This window comes from Labrus mixtus, chromosome 4 (assembly GCF_963584025.1).
Source record: "Labrus mixtus chromosome 4, fLabMix1.1, whole genome shotgun sequence".
NCBI lineage: Eukaryota > Metazoa > Chordata > Actinopteri > Labriformes > Labridae > Labrus > Labrus mixtus.
The window spans coordinates 21,525,516-21,549,233 of NC_083615.1; the positions used below are offsets into that span (position 1 = coordinate 21,525,516).

Below are 23,718 nucleotides of genomic sequence, written 5' to 3' on the forward strand. Positions count from 1 at the left end.
CTTGATTCTATCGCTTGCGATTTTTATGGTTATCCCTCTGGGATAACTTTGAGACACCCCCAGGTCCCCGCACCTGCGTCCCACTTCCCCCGTATCCTGACACTAAGCAAACTTCATCAAAAGAACAGATTAAGCCCACCTGGTGGATTCCAGTAAACTACAATGTGGCCCCTGGTGCAGTCACGTTGCCAGCAAAGTATTTGGTTGTCCAACAACGTAGAATGGGCAAATATTCAGATGTTTTGATCTGTCAATAAAAGTAAGCACAAATGGCTCCATGTTTGTTCAATTGTTTTAAATATCTGTTTTTTCTCATTCTCTCTCCCTCTCTCTTTGTCTTTTTTCTCTTGTCATCACTCCAGCTCTCCCATTTCAACCCATTCCTATCTTCTATGCAGCATAAAGAATAAAAAGGAGAGATATCCACATTACACTGACATAGATCCAGAGCCATCATGCCGCGCTGCAAAGTTAACCTCAGCACCATGATTTTCCTGGTGATCCTGCAGGGTGCAGCGGTGGTCCTCTTTTGTGGCTGGTACATGGAGCTGAGTCCCTGCAGCCCTGCGCCTTCAAATGGCAAAGTTCACGTTCTTCTGCTGTCGTCATGGCGATCAGGCTCATCCTTCCTCGGTCAGGTGTTCAGCCAACACCCATCAGTGTACTACCTCATGGAGCCCGCTTGGCATGTGTGGACCAGACTACAGAAACCGGGTGCACGGTTGCTTCGGATGGCCGTAAGAGATTTGTTACGCAGCGTCTTCCAGTGTGACCTCTCTGTGATGGAGGCCTATCTGCCAGAGAATCACAATGTGTCCACCTTGTTTATGTGGTCTCACAGCCGAGCCCTGTGCTCGCCGCCGGCCTGTCCTCTCACGCCACGTACCGAGTTCAGCAACCAGACTTGGTGCAAGCAGGCGTGTGATGCCCGGGGCCTCCAATGGGCGCAGGACGCCTGTAGCACTTACAGCCACGTGGTGTTAAAAGAAGTGAGGTTCTTTGAGCTGGAATCCCTCTACCCACTCTTGCAGGACCCAAGCCTGGATCTCCGCATCATCCACCTGGTCCGAGACCCCCGTGCAGTTTTGAAGTCTAGAGAGGAGGCAGCCAAAGCCCTCATGAGAGATAATGCTGTTGTGTTAGAGCAAAGAACCATACCAGCAGCGGAGGTGCAGTATCAAGTCATGCGGGAGATCTGCCGCAGCCATGTGCGTATCAACGAGAGAGCCATCCTGAAGCCCCCCCCTTTTCTTGAAGGTCGCTACAAAATGGTCCGCTACGAAGATGTTGCCCGCAACCCACTCAAGGAGATAAATGCCATTTATGAGTTTGTTGGTCTGGATATGACTAAAGAGTTGGAGGAGTGGATCTTTCGTGTGACACACGGAAAAGGCAAAGGCACCAAGAAAGAGGCTTTCAAAATTACATCAAGAAATGCTGCTGATGTCTCCCAGGCTTGGCGTAGCATACTCCCGCACAACAAAGTCAAGCGAGTCCAGGAGGTGTGTAAAGGAGCCATGTCACTGCTCGGGTACAGAACAGTTTACAGTGAGAAAGAACAGAAGAGCCTGGACATAGACCTTCTCGTGCCACAAGAACCATACCAGTTCAGCTGGCTGCCAACTAAAACAGAGCATCCAGGAACCAGTTAAAAAAAGAATGACAAAGACATTAACACCAAGAGACGATATTAGAGGGAAGTCTTTGTTCTTAAAGAGTGTTGAGGGTCATAGAAACATGGGCGTAAAGTCAAATTGAGTTGTGACAAATATGAGGCCTTACCTGACTCAGATTTTCATCAGTCAAATCTGATTCGCTGGTTTTTATGAAACTTTTAATATTGTTTCCTTTTTTTATTAGTCCAGAGCAACACTAAACTCCAGTATCACCCCTCAGCACTCTCATGTTTCTACCTGTTCTACCAGTTGACATTAATCTCAGTTTTCCTTAAGGGTCTGACTGCTGGAACTTCAAACATTTCCAGCTGAGTTTATGAGCTAAAGTTAGCAGCAGCTTAGATTGCAGACCCTCATAATATGAGAAATGCAGATTTTTAACTTGAAATGGCTGTTTTTTTTTTTCTGGTCGTAAGCAGCGGGTTAGTTTGTTTTAGAGAGGAGAATAATTCAGATGATTCTGGTAAACATTTGCTGGAGGAGCTGCGTGTGTAAATGCAGACATCCACACTTTTCACTCAGACTTTATCTGGACTTTCTCCTGCCAGCCCCCTAGATTTTTTTTCTTTAGAAAGTCTGAGTGCACTGAGCATTGATAAAGCAGGCTTGTATAAGAACATGAATTTAACAGCACACAATTATGTCACGGTTTGTAAGTGAGGAACCCACAGTCCACATTTGCATGGCTGCACTTAGTTTGGTTGGAAACAGGAGGGAGTTTGAAGATAATTAGCTGCTTTGTGATAACTCTGAATGATGTCATGTCACAAAGATAAACCTGTTAAATAGCTTCCAATTTTGTGTGCACAGTGGGATGTGCCCACATTCAAAACACAAATGTATTTGAACCAAACATTCACGTCAATTCACTTCATTTTATGCACCTTCCTTGTGTCACCTTAAGACCTGATGCTTTTTTCAGAGAAGGAGCAGCCACTCTGAGGTCAGTGGAATCACTGTCACAGGATCTCTGTTAATGTTATGTTTGTTAATGCTTCATCTGGGATGGTTGTGTATAGGGTTGTGATTGTGATTGTTCAAGGATGACACTACAGGTGCCTTGGTAGGACCCCATCAGTGACTGTCCAAATGATCCTGAAGGCCTAGCAGGATCATCTATTGTCCACATGTGAGCAGGTCTTTGTGGTTTCTTCTACTCCACCCCACATCTTGAATACCCTCAACAAAACCAGAGCGCTTAGTCAAAGAGTGCAGCCTGCACAGGTGTGACCACATGCTACGCTCTGTTTTACGGTGTCTTGAATATTGTGGGGTACTGTGACCAGAAACACAGTGGGGACACTCAGACAAAGAAGCAGGCACATAATGAGGCTACATCTGAGCGGGTCAACAGGTCATGCCAAACAATACGCCTAATATGTGCTAAATACCTGCCACAGCCTTAAGATCCTACACACAAGATATGTGACGGTATTCCACAGAGGAGTGGAACACCGGCTCTTTTGTGCTCAGGGCAGCAGATAAATGACAGTCAATCTAAGTAATAGATCTTTTCCTTGTACGTTTGCCAAGACCCAGCCAAAAAAAATGCTACTAATCAAGCACAGCTGTGCCTTAAATAGGATACCTACCATTACTAAAGGTGTGTGTTTTATATTTTCAACATCGTCCGTCGTGTTGGGGACATTCCACATACATGATATGGATTATGTCGATGGGTTAAGATAGTCTCAACACAATAAAGACAAATAAATCAAGTAAAGTTGAGACTTTTAAAGAGCCAAATTGATTTATTTTTATTGTAATATTTTAGATTCTTTGACTGATTTATGTTTCTCCAGCGATTTAATTATACTTGTATTCATGGTACCTTTGGAGCTGTCTCAGCACTGTTCTGTTTTCTTTGTTTAACATGATGTGATAAACTCCTTTGTTTACTCAGTGCAGTGCTTTCCCATAGTTTTTCCCCATCAAAACATTTAAAAGACACGCTAATTTGGTATGCATTCTTACAAATTACGGTGAACTTAGTTTTTCGGTGTGATTGAACTTTTCATTTGTATCTCGGACAGATTATGTAGTATATAGAACAGGGCACACCGCTGGAGGATTTGCATCTGGATTAGCTCTGCAGGAAACTTAAAACAGGTCCTCACATGGACAGGACCACATACTCCGAGCAGCTGGCATGAGGAGAACAGCACTACAGCAAAAGCAACATGAACAATGGGACTAATAATTTGACCATTCATAAATATAATACATGCACTAGGGGTCATGAGTGTTAGGGTGTAATATAACCAGCTCATAGTGAAGACTTGGCTGTTTTGTGCTTTTTTTAAAACACTGTTACACAGCATTTCTGCACAGCTTATTTTTTAGCTGATTAGTGAACAGCTGATGACACAGAGTGCATTAAAAATACAAACATAAGACTGTCGCTAAGAGTAAGTAAAGCTGAAGATGAGCATCTGGTTCTGTTCTCTGTGTCTGCTGGATACATATGGAGCCAGGGGGAACAGAGTGTTCACTGAGTACATTGTGTTCTCTCAGTTGGTGTGTGTGAGTATGTGTGTGTGGCCTTTTTTAAAAAAAGAGAGAGAAGCAGAAATGTATTACTGATTCAATGGTGGATGGAGTGTTACATATGCAAGCTTTCAAAAAGTCGTCTCTGATTTCATGAGGTACATGAACTATGACCATGTGTCCCTTTTGCAATGTGAAAGATTCTATTTGTGTTCTGTCCTCTGTTTGCATTTATATGAAGAGTTGGCCGTGCCAGTGCCTTACAGAGAGGGTACAGCTCACTGACCTGACTGTATTTATCTGAAAATCTGAAAGAAACTACATGGTACTAATGGAAGCAATAAATATTTACTTGTTACCTTTGGCTGTCTTTATTGGGTTTCTTTTAACTGAGAGTTATGTATGGATTCTTTACATCTGGAAAAAACAAATACTCAAGATCTTTCCAACTGGACATAATTTATTGTGCACCATCTGCTGGCTACCAAACTAGTATGAAATAGAATTGAAACTCCTTGTCTAATTATCTGTCAGCTCCAAATAAAAAAGGCAGGACCCTTTTAGAAATTGTTTTATATAAGGTTATCCTTATTCTTATGAAGGGTGTTATATGATAAACCATTTAATAGCAGTCATTTGTTTTTTGAATCCAGTGGAATTAAAAATGTAAGACAGTAACCATACTACAATAATGACACGACACATATCATCCTCTGTTAAACTGGACTTAACTAAGACAATATACTAGTTTAAAAAGTAGGTCATTATATTTCCACATGGATCAGCTACAACATAAATAATGCACAGCAGTTCGTTTTGCAGCTCACCACAACAGCTGTACTGGGGAAGATGAAGACAGCCTCATGTTACACCCTTACACCTGATACATGATTTGGTTTTGTATTTGAGTTTCCCTGTTTTATCCCAGTGTTGCTTGTTTCCCTTGTGTGTTAATGTTCCCTAGTGTTGCAGGTTTTTCCCTTGTGTGTTTCCTAGTTTTGTCTTCAGTGTTTTCTGTTTTATTTTGTCATTTATTATCCTCGTGTATCTGTGTTCTAGTGTGTTTTGTTAGAGTCTTGAGTTCTGTGTGTCTTTAGTGTTTCATGATTTAGATTGTAGTTGTCCTCAGTGTTTCTTGTATTCCTGCCTCTGTGTGTTTCCCTGTGTGATTGCCCTGATTGTCCTCACCTGTGTCTTGTTTGTCTCACCTGTGTCTGATTACCCTGCGTCTATTTAGTCTCTGTGTTTCTTCCCTTCCGTGTCAGTTCATTGTTGTACGTTGCCAGTGTTGTTTGTCGAATGTTGGAGTGTTAGTGTTTCTCAGTGCTTGTCAATTGTTGGATTTTCTCAGTTTGGACACTTTGATAGATAGAGTTTGCCTTTTTGTTTCAATAAATAGTTTTATTAGTCTATTCTGCACTTGGGTCCACCTCCCTTGTTTTACACACCGAACCGTAACAGAATGAACTGACCACTATGGACCCAGCAGACCAAAACCCCCTTCACCAGGCCCTCTCCAGCCAAGGAGCCCACATTGGAAGACATGACAATATATGACAATATACTCCTGGTACATCACGTTCAACCTCTGTTCCCATGCCCCAGCTCAAGCCTCAGCCTCCCTGTGCCTCAGAACCACAGCCTCCCTGTGTTCCAGCAGAGCGCTGTCTGCCACCAGTTACGGCAGGGCGCAGTCTGCTCCCTATTCCTGTTCCGGCAGAGTGTTGTCTGTGTCTGCTGAGCCACGTCTGTCATCGGTGCCTGTATCTGCGGAGCTGCGTCTGACTCCCACGCCCTGCCCACTCCTATGACTCCTGTGTCTGCGTGGAAGGTTCTGCCCACTCCTGTGTCTCTGTGGAAGGCCCGGCACACTTCGGTGCCCTCGTCGGAGGCCCTGCTGACTCTGCCCACCCCTGTGTTTCCGTGGGAGGTCTGGCCTCTCACTGGTCCCGTGGGTTCATCTGGTCGGCCTTCCGGCCGCCCACCCGAACTGCTCCCTGGGTTTGGTCGGCCTCCTGGCCGTCCGCCTGAACTTTCCGGGCTATGTGCCCTGCATCCAGGCCGTCCGCCTGGAGGTCCGGAGGACCCTGTGGCAGGTATTTCCTACAGTACCCATTCAAACAATGATGGCAGAGGTTGCTTTGTAAAGAGACCATCAGAAGTAACTAATCCCATTCATACACATTCGTACGCCACAAACAAAGCAACAAGAGCAACTTGGACATCAGACTTGGCTGCGGGAGCTGGGCATCAAACCCCTGACCTTCCGTTAAGGGACGAACGACCGAGCCACAGCCGCCATAATGTAGTAGAGTGTCTGTAAGAAGAAGATGTCTATAGTAAGACGTATTCTTTAGTTTCCTAAGTAAAGCCAGTACAGATGTATCGTAAACTTGCATTGTTTTTAAATTTTCCAGTTAGTGCTCAAATGTTGGCTAAAACAAAGTTAGATTAAACAAAACCAGATGGGAAAATGATCCTCCTCCATTGATTTTTTTTTTTTACAACAGCAAACTATTTCCAAATTAGCTGATGTTCTCAATAGCCGGTTTAATTCTCTTCAATTCAGTAACAAGAACATTAAAATAGTTTCTCCAGTTGCTTTAAATTTACTTTAATGTCCTCCTGCTTTTTTGTTTGAAAGATATATTTTTGGGCCTTTTTGCCTTTATTAGATAGGACACATATGAAGACAGGACATGAAAGGAGAGAGAGGGGGATGACATGCAAAGAACAGGGGTCAGATTCGAACCCACAGCCACCGCGATGAGGACTATGTACATGTGGCGCACAACATAACCCCAAGGTCCTCTTGCTTTGACTTGTGTCATTTTTGTACTCTGTTTCCCATATTACTACTACAGTGGTAGATACAAGGTATGTGCCTACCGCCAACAATGGTTGCCGCTCATTCAAACAATATTTTCCAGAAAAGAGAGAACTGAATGGAAATAAATAAATGCAGAGCATGTTCATATGAGAATCAATTAACATGATTATGTGCATAAAAACATGAATAAAAATGTGGGCACAAATTAATTAATTGTATGACAACAATTATGTGGTCATGGCTGTTTCACATCAATGACTAAAACCCCCATTTTACTCATCTTCTACACAAACATTTTAATGATAACCAAAGATGTAAATTATAGCAGATAATGACAGGATGACTACTGAGTTTGAATATTAGGAAGAGGGAAGTTAAGAGAGGAGGTGCCTGTTATGATATCTGGTGTTTACCTTTGTGTCCTGAGGGTTAGCAGCTCATGTCAGGACTTGTTCAAAAACTTAACCCCTACTTGACTCTTTGGTGTGCTTCTTTTCTCACTAACAGAATCCAGTTTGTGAAGGTGAATAACACCCTTTCATCTGCTATCACAACTAATGTTGGCGCTCCCCAGGGTGGTGTGAGCTCAGCTGTGCCAACCCATGCAAAGACTGAATGAATCCGCCTACAACAAAAGCATTTTAAGACTGGCTAACTGCATCGCCTCTGACCCTGACCACGCCCTGAACACAGAGTATGAACTATTACCATCAAACCGGAGATACAGGGTCCCACGTTACAAGGTCAGACTGAAACACTCTTTTGTTCACCAATCAATCCTAAAATTGAATGTGGAGCTGAATCCTCGACCAAAGCACGTTTAGGGCCTCTGGGCATTTGTTTGGTGTTTGAGTGTTGTTTCAAATGTCTTTGTTTCCTGTCTTAATTGTTGTGCCGCAAACGGAGCCGCTGTGACGCAAGGCAAATTTCAGACTATGTCTGACAATAAAGTATTATCTATCTATCTATCTATCTATCAATAAGCTCAACAGATTAAAGTATGCTTGAGGAGATCCTCTCTGTCAGCAATGAGTTTAGGCCTCCCACTAGAAACTTCCCCCAGTCTTTCTTCCTTTTATCTATTTTTACTTTGACATGTTTGGTGAATGTATCAGTGTATAAGCTTTGCCAGACCACCGAGAGGTGTGGATGGTGTCCCTACTCCTAATCTGACTCTAAAATAATTTTTCTCTTTCATTTTAATCTATTTATATGATTGAGCATTAAAAAAAAACATGCAAACAACAATGATTGTATATTTTCTGTAATATCTAATTTTTTTCTTTTTGAACTAGTCCAGGATCAAAAAGCTTGCACAGGATGAAGTGAAAAAACATCCAGTCCTATCCCTTTTTTCTTTGAACCTTTATAAATTCATCCAAGGCCAAAACTTTCAAAATAAAGTCAAAGAAAACAAAAAACTAGCTAAGTAACAAAAGCAAAAATGAATATAATATATTCCGCTCATTAATTGGTACAGAGCTTACATCTGTTATTTTTCTCATTTATTCTACCATATCTGATAAATATGTCATTCTTGAAAATGTGTTCCAGAAATGAACCCCTTTGTTGCGTGTTCATTTCATGAGACCAAAGAAAGATGTTTTTATAATTCACAGGGTTTATATCGTTAAATTGTAGAAGAATGTGTAGGAAGCCAATTGTATTTATCATGTAATCAACTTCACTTTAGCAGCAAATCTTGTGATCCATTTTAGTCTTATTTTACATCCAATGATTATTACTTCATTCTTACAGGTCCACAAAAAGAATAAGGAATGAAAAGGTGAAATATCCACATTAAACTTCTGCTGCTGACAGTGATCCAGAGTATTTTCCTGGGGATACATCAGAGGGCAGTAGTGGGGCTAGGCAAAAATAATTGGGGGCCCCTCCAACCGGCGTTCATCACTATTCTAACATGTCTGCCAGAGTCCCTACGCTTACTCCTCTTCTTTTTTTTCTCTCTTTCTTTTTTCTCTCCCATAGACGGATAATTCCTCTTCATTTTTCTTGGTTGACTTTCATTGATAAACTTTGGTTTTCACAGCAATAATGCATGCAACGCTTTGCAGGGCAACGAGACTGAGAGTTTAATAGGATGGGTTCATCGGGTTTATTTGACCAGCCCACCTTGAGAGAGGGGCTTCTGGCTACGTGAGGATGCTACAGGATGAAGATTTCATTTTTTTTCCTGTGGCTTTTTCACAAAATCATGCCCCACGTCAACATTCTGTACCAGAAGCTCCAGAAGAAGGACGTTGATGCTGTCTCCATCAAACGGGCCATCGAGAGCTTCACAAGCAGGCCATAAGGCAAGATTAAACTAATATTATTCGATCCTTCTCAAAGCAGAGTTTGTCATGAGAACATGTATATACATGAAAGGAGAATTAGGAATTACATTCTTTTCATAATATATGGCCAGTGGTGTAATCTTACTGTCATGATTTGGTTTTGTATTTTGTATAATTTCAGTGTTTCATTATTTCCTAGTGTTGTTTGTTTCCCTTGAGTTAATGTTTCCTAGTGTAGTCTTTACTGTTTCCTAGTTCTTTTGTAATTTCTTCTCCTTGTGTGTCTCTGTGTTCTATTGTGTTTTGTTACATTCTTGAGTTCTCTGTGTTTCATGATTTAGATTATAGTAGTCCCCAGTGTTGTCTTTACTCCTCTGTGTGTTTCCCTCCTGTCTTGATTGCCCTGATTGTCCTCACCTGTGTCTTGTTAGTCCCACCTGTGTTTGATTACCCCTGTCTATTTAGTCTCAGTGTTCCTTCACTGGTGTTGTCAGTTCATTGTGGTTTTGTCGGTCTATGTCTGAAGTTCCCCGTGTTAGTGATTGAATATCAGTCTTCCTGGTGATTCCTCGTGGCTTCCTGTTTTTGGATCTTTGTGGATTTTTTTGTTGAACATTTTGAAAGTAAGTTTTTTTTTTTTGGCCTTTTGCCTTTTTCTTTAAATAAATATTTTTGTTAGCTCTGCATCTGGGTCCTCCGCTTAGTGTTTTCCCGTTCATGACTCTAGCTTGCTTTATATTGTGCTGAACAACCTGGTTAGGTGAGACACAAAGGATTATTGAACTTCTAAATGCAGGGTGTACAGTGGCAGCTTCATACGGTTTTTACATCAATGTTTAGGCTCCGTTTTTAAAAGCATCCCATAGACAGAACTCTCTCTTGAGTCAGAATGAAGTTGATTTTTTTTTTGAGTCCTTATAGGCCACAGGTGAGTAACATACAGGACTGAAGAAAACATGAATGCAGTATTTGTGCGGTTGCTAAAAGAAACACACATCCTACAATGCACACTGGCTTGTAACTACACCAGAACATAAAGACCAACTAACTCGACTACCAGCCAACTTTATGTTAACTTTTCAGAAAGACCTTTTGGCCAAGGTATCTTGGAAAGGGCAATTATCATTGTTTACCACACGATTACAAAGAAGAGTGATGTTAGGGTGGTTTGCTACCAAAATCCTGTTCTGCATGACATCTATCCTCCTCAGATGAAAATGGGTCAGCTCCATAGCTAATACTCAGGTCAGCCTGTATCTCTCCTACTGCTCATGTATGTATGTTATACTATATAGTTGAATGATAAACTCCAAATGCTAGAGAGACATTGATTTATCTGCTATGTCTGATAGGCCGGTCAGACACCTTTCAGACAAAAATGAATCATTTAATTTAACAGAATAGTAGAATATTCTTCACCATTGTGCAATAGAAGATCCAGACATTTCCTAGAAGATTGCATGATTACACTGACACCAACAATTGATGCAAAAACAGTTGACGCATTACCCGGAGGGGTGACTTAAGAGTGTTTCTGTCAAGCTTGTGCTCATCAGAATGTCCCCAGATTAATTGGTGGTTCTGTCAAGACAGATACGGTTAATTAAACTGTGACATTAGGTAATCAAATATGGCAGCAAACAAAGAGCCCATTTAGTTGTATTTGTGGGAAACACCCAAGGTAAAGTTTCAGTCCTTAAACAAACGAGTTCTGTGGCTACATATAAATCCTGGCTTTGGTTTTGTGTTGCTTTTAACACAGAGCCATATGAGGATACTTAACATCTGGGAGGGAGAAAAAGAGCATCCTACAAGTCGTAAATCATTTATTCTTTTGCCATCTTTGGTGCCGATTTGATTGTGATGCGAGAATTTCCGAGCTTGTAATGCAAGACAAATTTCTGTGCAAACGGACAAAGAAGTGTAATCTTATCTTACTTTATTCCTTTGTATGCAAAAGGAGAAGTAATTCCCCCTGAAAAATGTGAAATACAACTGATTTTAAAGCAATAAAAGTTTGTCAAGTTATTCAACTTCTAAATGCAGGGTGTACAGAGGCAGCTTCATATGGTTTTTACATCAATGTTTAGGCTCTGTTTTTAAAAACACACATCCTACAATGCACACTGGCTCATCACTACACCAGAACATAAAGACCAACTAACTCGACTACCAGCCAACTTTAAGTTAACTTTTCAGAAAGACCTTTTGGTCAAGGTATCTTGGAAAGGGCTATTGTCATTGTTTACCACACAATTACAAAGAAGTATGATGTTAGAGTAGTAGTACCAAAATCCTGTTCTGCATGACATCTATCCTCCTCAGATGAAAATGGTTCAGCTCCAAAAGCTAATACTCAGGTCAGCCTGTATCTCTCCTACTGCTCATAGACGTTAGCCACAACAGAGTCACTGGGAAGCCACTCCTCAGAAATTTTAGCCTGACAGCTACCTGCCACCTGCAAGTTCATCGGGTATCCCACACCATTAAAGGGATACTTCACCCGTTGAAACATGAATCTGTATTGACATTGGGTCATACATGTAGTAGAAATGTGAAATAAAATTTGAAGTTGGTGCCTTCTTGGCCGAGAAAAGGCAGAAAGTTTCTTTTTGGCTCATGTTGATGAAAGACACCTAATCCCAGAATGCACAGCACCGCAGGCCACTCCCACTAAGGTCCGAATCAGAATCAGAAATACTTTATTAATCCCAGAGGGAAATTAGATCATCACAGTTTCTCCAAAATATACAATATAGCAGTAGAAATATAGTAATAAAAACATTTACAGACATTCAAAAATACTACCAGGTTCCTAATGATACAAAGCTTAATGCAAATGGGTGAAGTATCCCTTTAAACTGGTTAACATGGTCATGAATAACATAACAAGGGTCTTTATTTTTAAAAAGTTTGGAAGCGTTATTTCGGTCACTTATTTCACCCCTTTAATAATACTAATTGGTGTTGTATTTTATATTGTTGAAAAGTTTGATTAGTCACCTTTACAACGAGGTATAACTTGTAAGGATTGTGCATTCGTGGAATGAGCAACACAGCTAAACGTGTGGGTAGCGACCAAAAACAATTGTGCCAAGGGGGCGTTGTGGCGCAGTGGTTAGTGCGCGCGCCCCATGTATGGAGGCTATGGTCCTCAAATAGGGCGGCCTGGGTTCGAGTCCAGCCTGTGGCTCCCTTCCCGCATGTCATTCCCTATTCTCTCTCCCTCATTTCCAGCTCGATCCACTGTCCTATCGCTCCATAATGGCACAAAAAGCCCAAAAATAAGTCTTAAAAAAAAAAGTTCCAAAATCCCTTGCAATGTTGTTCTGTTGGTATTCACTCCTGTTTTGAGCTTCGAGTGCTGTCAGGTGTGTACCAGTTACAGGTGTATGACTGGCACCTGATTGGCATTTATTGACAGCACTTGACCAAGACAACCACGCTGGTTGACCTTCACCAACTCCTGGTTGAGGCATGGGATGCCATCCCACAGCAAAATGTGACCAAGCTGGTGACCAGTAGAGGAGGAGGTGCCAAGCTGTTGTGGCTGTGTCTGGATCTTACACACGCTACTGAGGTCCCGAACAGTGTGAAATGAATAAAGTGTAAAAATGGCCAATATGTGTTGTTTTTTTCCTTATTACTGTGGGAGAGTGCAATCATCCATTCCACCAAGCAACTCAAAACAAGAGTGAATACCAACAGAAGAACAATGCTGGGCATTTTGGCACTTTTTTTTGGGGCGCTACCCACATGTTTAGCTTTGCATCCTTTTTAACAGACAGGAAATTTCACATCTCTCTCGGAAATTTTAAATCTAAAGAAAGAAAGGTCCTCTGTGGGGTTCCAAAAGGATCGGTCTGTGTATAAACTCTCATCGAACTATACTGAGTTCGATGAGATAGATATATATTTTTGTAGTCCTATTTCTGACCTGAAATTCTGATTTTCAGCTTCATGCACAGTATGTATAAGGGCTGCATGATATGGTCAGAAACTATAAAGGTCATGATTAAATTTTGCATTGCAATTTTCATTTTTACTTATAAAACAAGTAATATCTTGATGTTGGGACATTTTCGCCCATCAGCATGAGCTCTATCTCCCTCTCGCACTCGCCTTCTCTTGCTCTCCCTCTCAGATGTTGTTGAAAGTTGAATGATAAACTCCAAATGCTAGAGAGACATTGATTTATCTGCTATGTCTGATAGGACGGTCAGACACCTTTCAGACAAAAATATTTTGTGCCTGATTTTAGCACCCTCAGCAACCCTCATTTCTTGGCCTATGTTTGATCTAAAACTGTACAATTTAAGGTGACATTTCAAACTCACCACTGCTCTTCAAATACTGCTGCTCACAGTCAGCTGGAGTGTGAGCAGTCCCCTTTCCAACTTTGGTTGGCAGTGCCCCGAAAAACTTTTCTTCCAGCATTTCATTATTCTGACATTGATAGCTCTGTATAGTGTCTGGAAATTCTGTTTACATCACATGACACAATTAGCCAATCCAATTTTGTAAACAGAATGTATTGCTTTCTGACAGGCTGTAGGGGGCCAATGGGTAGCAGTGTATGTTATACTTGGCCACTGATTTTTGACTTTCTTTTCTTTGTTATATATTAAGTATATGACGTGGCTATTTATGTTGGATGATTAACTACTGATTTAGAAACTAAGTGGTACAACTGGAAGCAATAAATATCTCATTTAAACGGTTGCTGTTTTTACGTGTTGGTTTAAACTGAGAGCATTTGGATACTCTACATGTGTAAAATAAGTTAAATAAATTAAAAGGACAAGATATTAAAAGTCCTACATCACTCATTTTTGGGTGCTGTGGTTAGTGGTTGCCTCACAGCGAGGAGGTTCCTGGTGCAGATCCCGGTCTGACAAGGCCTCTCTGGAGTTTGCATGGTTTCTCTGTGCATGCGTGGGTTCTCTTCGGGTACTGCGGCTTCCTCCCACAGTCCATGACATGCTCAATAGGTCAGTTGATGACTTTTAAAATTGTGAATGTGAGTATGGCTGGTTGTCTGTTCTGCGATTGACTGTCGAACAGTCCAGGATGTACCCCGCTTACTCCCCAATGACAGCTGGGATCGGCTCCAGCCCTCTGCGACCCCGAACAGGAAAAGCTGTATACGGATGGATGGATGGATGGATCTGATAGATGAGTCTCCTTGGTTGTACTAAATAGAATTTTACATTTAATTTAACAGAATAGTAGAATATTCTTCACCATTGTGCAATAGAAGATCCAGACATTTCCTAGAAGATTGCATGATTACACTGACACCAACAATTGATGCAAAAACAGTTGACGCATTACCCGGAGGGGTAGCTTAAGAGTGTTTCTGTCAAGCTTGTGCTCATCAGAATGTCCCCAGATTAATTGGTGGTTCTGTCAAGACAGATACGGTTAATTAAACTGTGATATTAGGTAATCAAATATGGCAGCAAACAAAGAGCCCATTTAGTTGTATTTGTGGGAAACACCCAAGGTAAAGTTTCAGTCCTTAAACAAACAAGTTCTGTGGCTACATATAAATCCTGGCTTTGGTTTTGTGTTGCTTTTAACACAGAGCCATATGAGGATACTTAACATCTGGGAGGAAGAGAAAAAGAGCATCCTACAAGTCGTAAATCATTTATTCTTTTGCCATCTTTGGTGCCGATTTGATTGTGATGCGAGAATTTCCGAGCTTGTAATGCAAGACAAATTTCTGTGCAAACGGACAAAGAAGTGTAATCTTATCTTACTTTATTCCTTTGTATGCAAAAGGAGAAGTAATTCCCCCTGAAAAATGTGAAATACAACTGATTTTAAAGCAATAAAAGTTTGTCAAGTTATTCAACTTCTAAATGCAGGGTGTACAGAGGGAGCTTCATATGGTTTTTACATCAATGTTTAGGCTCTGTTTTTAAAAACACACATCCTACAATGCACACTGGCTCATCACTACACCAGAACATAAAGACCAACTAACTCGACTACCAGCCAACTTTAAGTTAACTTTTCAGAAAGACCTTTTGGTCAAGGTATCTTGGAAAGGGCTATTGTCATTGTTTACCACACAATTACAAAGAAGTATGATGTTAGAGTAGTAGTACCAAAATCCTGTTCTGCATGACATCTATCCTCCTCAGATGAAAATGGTTCAGCTCCAAAAGCTAATACTCAGGTCAGCCTGTATCTCTCCTACTGCTCATAGACGTTAGCCACAACAGAGTCACTGGGAAGCCACTCCTCAGAAATTTTAGCCTGACAGCTACCTGCCACCTGCAAGTTCATCGGGTATCCCACACCATTAAAGGGATACTTCACCCGTTGAAACATGAATCTGTATTGACATTGGGTCATACATGTAGTAGAAATGTGAAATAAAATTTGAAGTTGGTGCCTTCTTGGCCGAGAAAAGGCAGAAAGTTTCTTTTTGGCTCATGTTGATGAAAGACACCTAATCCCAGAATGCACAGCACCGCAGGCCACTCCCACTAAGGTCCGAATCAGAATCAGAAATACTTTATTAATCCCAGAGGGAAATTAGATCATCACAGTTTCTCCAAAATATACAATATAGCAGTAGAAATATAGTAATAAAAACATTTACAGACATTCAAAAATACTACCAGGTTCCTAATGATACAAAGCTTAATGCAAATGGGTGAAGTATCCCTTTAAACTGGTTAACATGGTCATGAATAACATAACAAGGGTCTTTATTTTTTTAAAGTTTGGAAGCGTTATTTCGGTCACTTATTTCACCCATTTAATAATACTAATTGGTGTTGTATTTTATATTGTTGAAAAGCTTGATTAGTCACCTTTACAACGAGGTATAACTTGTAAGGATTGTGCATTCATGGAATGAGCAACACAGCTAAACGTGTGGGTAGCGACCAAAAACAATTGTGCCAAGGGGGCGTTGTGGCGCAGTGGTTAGTGCACGCGCCCCATGTATGGAGGCTATGGTCCTCAAATAGGGCGGCCTGGGTTTGAGTCCAGCCTGTGGCTCCTTTCCCGCATGTCATTCCCTATTCTCTCTCCCTCATTTCCAGCTTGATCCACTGTCCTATCACTCCATAATGGCACAAAAAGCCCAAAAATAAGTCTTAAAAAAAAAAAAAAAAAAGTTCCAAAATCCCTTGCAATGTTGTTCTGTTGGTATTCACTCCTGTTTTGAGCTTCGAGTGCTGTCAGGTGTGTACCAGTTACAGGTGTATGACTGGCACCTGATTGACATTTATTGACAGCACTTGACCAAGACAACCACGCTGGTTGACCTTCACCAACTCCTGGTTGAGGCATGGGATGCCATCCCACAGCAAAATGTGACCAAGCTGGTGACCAGTAGAGGAGGAGGTGCCAAGCTGTTGTGGCTGTGTCTGGATCTTACACACGCTACTGAGGTCCCGAACAGTGTGAAATGAATAAAGTGTAAAAATGGCCAATATGTGTTGTTTTTTTCCTTATTACTGTGGGAGAGTGCAATCATCCATTCCACCAAGCAACTCAAAACAAGAGTGAATACCAACAGAAGAACATTGCTGGGCATTTTGGCACTTTTTTTGGGGCGCTACCCACATGTTTAGCTTCGCATCCTTTTTAACAGACAGGAAATTTCACATCTCTCTCGGAAATTTTAAATCTAAAGAAAGAAAGGTCCTCTGTGGGGTTCCAAAAGGATCGGTCCTTGAGCCGTTGCTTTTTAATCTATACATCCTCCCACTTAGTTCAATCATGAAGAAACACAACATATCATACCATATGCTGATGACACACAGGTATACATTTCACTTTCATATGATGATCTGAGCCCTATTGATAAACTTACAGATTGTAAAAAAGATATCAACTCCTGGATGTTCAGAAACTTTTTAAAACTCAACACAGACAAGACTGAATTACTTAGTGGTCCAAAAACTCAAGAGACAACACATCCATATACACAACACATCCATATACACCTCACATCAAATTCCATTAAATACAGTGAGCAGGCCAGAAATCTTGGAATTATTTTAGACTCCGACCTTAACATTGAAAATCATATCTCCAACATTACCAGAACAGCATTTTACCATTTAAAGAACATATCAAAACTCTGATCCTTCATATCCCAAACAGACGCAGAAAAATTAGTCCATGCATTCATCTCCACTAGGTTAGATTACTGTAATGCCCTGTATGCCGGGTTATCCAAACAATCTATCAGACGACTCCAACTTATTCAGTAGCCAGAGTCCTGACACACACAAGAAAATTTGATCATATCACTCCGGTTCTAAAAACACTCCACTGGCTCCCCGTACAACACAGAATTACCTTCAAAATCCTTCTATTAGTCCATAAAGCACTCAATGGGTCTGCTCCCAAGTATTTTTCTGGCCTACTCACACACTACAACCCACCAGGGCTCTCAGGTCATCAAGTGAAGGTCTGTTAGTCATTCCAAGAATTAAATCAAAGTCCGGAGAGGGCGCCTTTAGTTATTGTGGTCCTTCTCCCTTCTCTCTGGAACAAACTCCCTGCTGACCTGAGGTCCACCACAACTGTCTCTACTTTTAAAGCCAAACTCCAAATCTATCTATTCTCTCAAGCATACAAACAATTACTCTTTGTGTATGTGTAAGTGCTTTTTGTTTTGTTTTGTTCCTAATTTGATTATTGTATAATATTCATGATTTATGAGACAGCTATTTTGTCTCTTGTATTCCTATGTTTTTTTTTTTAAATCTTCAATGTAAAGCACATTGAGCTTACATGTAATGAAATGTGCTTTATAAATAAACTTCTATTCTATATTAGTTATACTGTTTGTCAGTATTACATAAAGCCTCACCATTATTAATGTTTGGAGGTATGGTGGACTTTCCAGGTAGTGTCTGTGTCTTGAGAGCTTCTCTTGCATGTGCATGCACATGTAAAACTCCCTGCCATGGTCGACCCTGATTTAGTACCACATCCCATGGGCGACCACTGCAGATCTGATACAAACTAATGTGTGCATGTGCACATGGCTATACTGAATTTAACTAATCCAATACAGTGTTTCCCACAGAATGACGCTGTACCATGTGTGATGGAGTTGGTGGGGGGTAATTAAGTTTGGATACGTATCATCTGTGAGTCTCTGCAAAATTAACAACAACGTAATACATGTAGCATCACTTGTGAGGCACATAGCAACCGTTTCCCTGTAATTGACAACATTATCACCAGGTGAAATGGACAGTCACAAGAAAAGACAAGGATGAGCGGAGAGGGAGAGAAGGAACAGTGTGACAAAAGGGCCCGTAGGCTACACAGTGAGCATGTCTCTCTGGGAAGGAGTTAAATCATAGCAACAATGAGTGCAACAGATATATCATGTAACATTGAAGTCATGTATGTTTCAACCAGTGAAAAATATCACAAGCTAATGAAAGTGCATACATACTATAGCCTACAGCTAATTAATGAATCACAGTAGCTTCATAACTATACTGAGTTCGATGAGATAGATATACATTTTTGTGGTCCTATTTTCTTGTGGTCCTATAAATTCAGATTTTCAGCTTTATGCACAGTATGTATAAGGGCTGCATGATATGGTCAGAAACTATAAAGGTCATGATTAAATTTTGCATTGCAATTTTCATTTTTACTTATAAAACAAGTAATATCTTGATGTTGGGACATTTTCGCCCATCAGCATGAACTCTATCTCCCTCTCGCACTCGCCTTCTCTTGCTCTCCCTCTCAGATGTTGTTGAAAGTTGAATGATAAACTCCAAATGCTAGAGAGACATTGATTTATCTGCTATGTCTGATAGGACGGTCAGACACCTTTCAGACAAAAATATTTTGTGCCTGATTTTAGCACCCTCAGCAACCCTCATTTCTTGGCCTATGTTTGATCTAAAACTGTACAATTTAAGGTGACATTTCAAACTCACCACTGCTCTTCAAATACTGCTGCTCACAGTCAGCTGGAGTGTGAGCAGTCCCCTTTCCAACTTTGGTTGGCAGTGCCCCGAAAAACTTTTCTTCCAGCATTTCATTATTCTGACATTGATAGCTCTGTATAGTGTCTGGAAATTCTGTTTACATCACATGACACAATTAGCCAATCCAATTTTGTAAACAGAATGTATTGCTTTCTGACAGGCTGTAGGGGGCCAATGGGTAGCAGTGTATGTTATACTTGGCCACTGATTTTTGACTTTCTTTTCTTTGTTATATATTAAGTATATGACGTGGCTATTTATGTTGGATGATTAACTACTGATTTAGAAACTAAGTGGTACAACTGGAAGCAATAAATATCTCATTTAAACGGTTGCTGTTTTTACGTGTTGGTTTAAACTGAGAGCATTTGGATACTCTACATGTGTAAAATAAGTTAAATAAATTAAAAGGACAAGATATTAAAAGTCCTACATCACTCATTTTTGGGTGCTGTGGTTAGTGGTTGCCTCACAGCGAGGAGGTTCCTGGTGCAGATCCCGGTCTGACAAGGCCTCTCTGGAGTTTGCATGGTTTCTCTGTGCATGCGTGGGTTCTCTTTGGGTACTGCGGCTTCCTCCCACAGTCCATGACATGCTCAATAGGTCAGTTGATGACTTTTAAAATTGTGAATGTGAGTATGGCTGGTTGTCTGTTCTGCGATTGACTGTCGAACAGTCCAGGATGTACCCCGCTTACTCCCCAATGACAGCTGGGATCGGCTCCAGCCCTCTGCGACCCCGAACAGGAAAAGCTGTATACGGATGGATGGATGGATCTGATAGATGAGTCTCCTTGGTTGTACTAAATAGAATTTTACATTTAATTTAACAGAATAGTAGATTATTCTTCACCATTGTGCAATAGAAGATCCAGACATTTCCTAGAAGATTGCATGATTACACTGACACCAACAATTGATGCAAAAACAGTTGACGCATTACCCGGAGGGGTAGCTTAAGAGTGTTTCTGTCAAGCTTGTGCTCATCAGAATGTCCCCAGATTAATTGGTGGTTCTGTCAAGACAGATACGGTTAATTAAACTGTGATATTAGGTAATCAAATATGGCAGCAAACAAAGAGCCCAATTAGTTGTATTTGTGGGAAACACCCAAGGTAAAGTTTCAGTCCTTAAACAAACAAGTTCTGTGGCTACATGTAAATCCTGGCTTTGGTCTTGTGTTGCTTTTAACACAGAGCCATATGAGGATACTTAACATCTGGGAGGAAAAAAAAGAGAAAAAGAGCATCCTACAAGTCGTAAATCATTTATTCTTTTGCCATCTTTGGTGCCGAGTCTACTTAGTTATATGAAATAGAATCTAAAGTTCTTGACAAAGTATCCATATCAGCTGGGAATAAAAAGAGCAAGGAAGGAATTGTTTGTATAATAACTTCAACTTCTTTTTGCTGTTTTCTTTTGTGTAAAATTGACGTTATAATGACCACATACTTGACAATAATTCTGCAACAATAATAATGCTTGTCACACATGTAAGACTATGCTAAGCATCACGCTAACTACTATATTAATAAAAAGTATACAAAAAGTATATTTCCATGATATTTATTTTGAGGATCGTTAATAACTGGGTTGTCTTAGTATGGATGACAACAGGCTGAAGCTCCAGTCCAGTTTATCACTTCTTCTTTCTATGACAGTAAAATGTAAAGGTTAACAAAGGACATGATTCAAATGTCATGATTCAAACTTTAAGAATTCTTTTTCTTTTTTTTAGGGATGTGTTTTGCAACCTGGACCCTGAGACTGTAGAACACCCTAGCTTGGTGTTGATTAAATTTTACTCGATTGCCGTTTTCTTTCTTTTATTCAGTACCTGTGAATGAAAGATACACCCACATGGTAGTAAGATAAAAGGTAACTCATGAGGACTGGAGCAGTCTTGCTTGGGCTCAGAGATTTAGCCAGAAGGTTGAGATGCCACACTGACTTCTTCAACATCAGTGAACCAAAGGCAAGTAACTAAAACCTCACTATGTATATTTGTTTTCACCTGTTTTTTTCATCTGTTTGTAGTCTGTTTAACCAAGATTAGGATGCCAGGGATTAAAGCAGAAAAAAATGTTTTGACTGAAAATTCTCAACGTATAAAACAAGTAAAAAAAACCAATTTGAATAGGTGTTTTCTATCTAAGGAATAAAACTGACACATTTTTCTTTTTTGAAGCTCCAGATCTATGCCGACAGATATGAGCTTGCTTCTTTTTAACAAATTTGAATTTATGGCTGCAAGGTAATGACAATGTGTGTCCGCTGAAGGTGCTTGTTTTTGTCACAGAGGATCAGATTGTTATCCTGAGTGTCATGACAACACGTTCCATACAGAGATAAAACTTTGTGTTAAAGCTTAAGATGATTATGATTATGACAGCCATGTGAATTTTATGCTTATATAAATTAACAAGTGCAGCAGGTGTTCTATACAAAACTTTAAAGAAATGAAACTCTAGTAAATCTAGTTAGGGGGGTCTGGGGGGATTGTCCCCCAGAGGAAAAATCTAGCTATTCTAACATTCAAATGAGGCTTTTTGGAGCATTTTGAGATTAGATCATGATAAATGAGGACCTTGTTTTGATACTAAATAAGAAACCTACTCTGTTCTTAAACTTAAGCAGCCTAAAGTAGTAGCAACACAGACATACCCTCAAACAATTTACAGAAGTAATGGAACGCTATGCAAAAAGGTGGTGAAGACTTACAAAAAAAGAAATCGATCACAGCAGCATGCAGGGCAGTGGGTGTAGACCGCAATACGGTTGCATTAAATTCACCTATTGCTGAGCTCGCCATCGCTGCCCCTGAGAGATATGATGAGCTCAGGCAGCAGCACACAGGAAAAGACAAACTTGGGGATTTTGCCCGAAAATGTCTGGGTATCATTCAAATTAATTCGGTTATTCGGTTATTATTCGGTAAGACCAGGTTTTTCTTTCCTAAAGAGCTGTTTGAGTGTTTATAAGCTTACCACTAAATGCTGTGTATATGCACATGTGTATTTTTCACATCATTTATTAATGATTAATAAATTATACATTATAATCATCTTTTGTCCTACTTTAGATCCTGTACCTGCAAAGGAGCTTTATTAGCTCTTTCTTTTTTTTTAAGTTTTATTTTTGGGATTTTTGTGCCTTTAATGGAGAAATAGGACAGTGGATAGAGTCAGAAATCAGAGAGAAAGTGGGGTATGACATGCAGGAAAGGAGCCACAGGTGGGATTCGAACCTGAGCTTCCTGCTTGGAGGTGACGCACACACTTACCACTGCGCCGTCAGCGCCACGCTTTATTAGCTCTTAAGAGTGCATAATAAAGTATTTATTAATCTTTATAATTAGTGTTCCCACTTTAGATCCAGTACCTGCAGAGGAGCTTTATTAGCTCTTAATAAGTGCATAATAAAGTATTTATTAATCTTTATAAGATTTATATTTCCTTATAAAGTCTTATTAATGTTAATAAACATCTTATTAATGTTTATGGCGGTATATAAACTGTTAATAAGTTTCTAATAAGAGCCTATAAGTGTCTTATAAGACATAATAAAGGTTTTAATTATGCCCCTATTAACACTTATATAGACTTATTTGTGTAAATAAGAATCTAATAAGGTCTTATAACATCTTATAAGTGACTTATTACAGCTTATTACAAGCACCTTAATATAAAGTGTTACCACAATCTTAAATTTGTTTGCTAGTGACTTCTCAGATTCAGATTTATAATGCAAAATAGGATGAATACACTATTTGTGAAAATATCTTTATTATATGCCCTGGTCCAGCTACAGGTATGTAAATAACTCAAGTAGGATTAGCTCCAACTGTAGCAATGACAACAAAATGAGGAACACATTAATGCATTAAAAGAATATATAAATAATATTCTGTAAAAGGTACATTTTTGCAAAGTAACTATTTTTCATTTGTTACTCCAGACTAAAGTCTGATACGTTTGTACTCTAACTTCCTCTGGACCATGTGCTAAGATAAGAAAAAATAAATAAATTTGTTATTAGCCTCAGTGAAATAAAAGGTCAACTTAAACTTGAATGGCGTCATATCACTTTGCAAGACCAACAGGATTCAACAACACTAGCCTAGCATAGAAGCAACTGTGTCCCAGATTGCTTGCATAAATGAGGCAAATGGTGGCACGCGCCGGAGACGGACCGCGGCGCGCATGGAGTATGTGTGAATTGGGGGTGAGCCCTGAGCCCTTACTGACTTTATTGACGTCACCTGGAAAGTGATTGAGTGCATGAGGCTGTGAGGGCTCCAATGGTTAAATACAAATGGGACAGCACTTTGTGACTTCTCTGTAACCATGACAGCATGATTTCATGTGGCAAAAGCTTATTTTAAGTTTTTTACTTTACTCACTCACAGCCATGGCGCTTATAAAAAATTCTACT

General features: G+C 40.2%; 1 protein-coding gene across 4 annotated transcripts in view; it reads left to right on the plus strand.

Annotated features, from left to right (window-relative positions):
- LOC132973115 (carbohydrate sulfotransferase 6-like) overlaps positions 1–23,718 on the plus strand; it is a 366,303-nt gene that overhangs the window by 12,854 nt on the left and 329,731 nt on the right. For 3 of the 4 annotated variants that reach the window (XM_061036371.1, XM_061036372.1, XM_061036373.1), the window contains exon 2: positions 363–4,521. In XM_061036371.1, the coding sequence (XP_060892354.1) occupies positions 456–1,652 (1,197 nt within the window). In that variant the 5' untranslated portion in view covers positions 363–455 and the 3' untranslated portion in view covers positions 1,653–4,521. Of the gene's footprint in view, positions 1–362; positions 4,522–23,718 lie in introns of those variants that run through there. The other variant, XR_009672966.1, reaches the window with a different exon arrangement.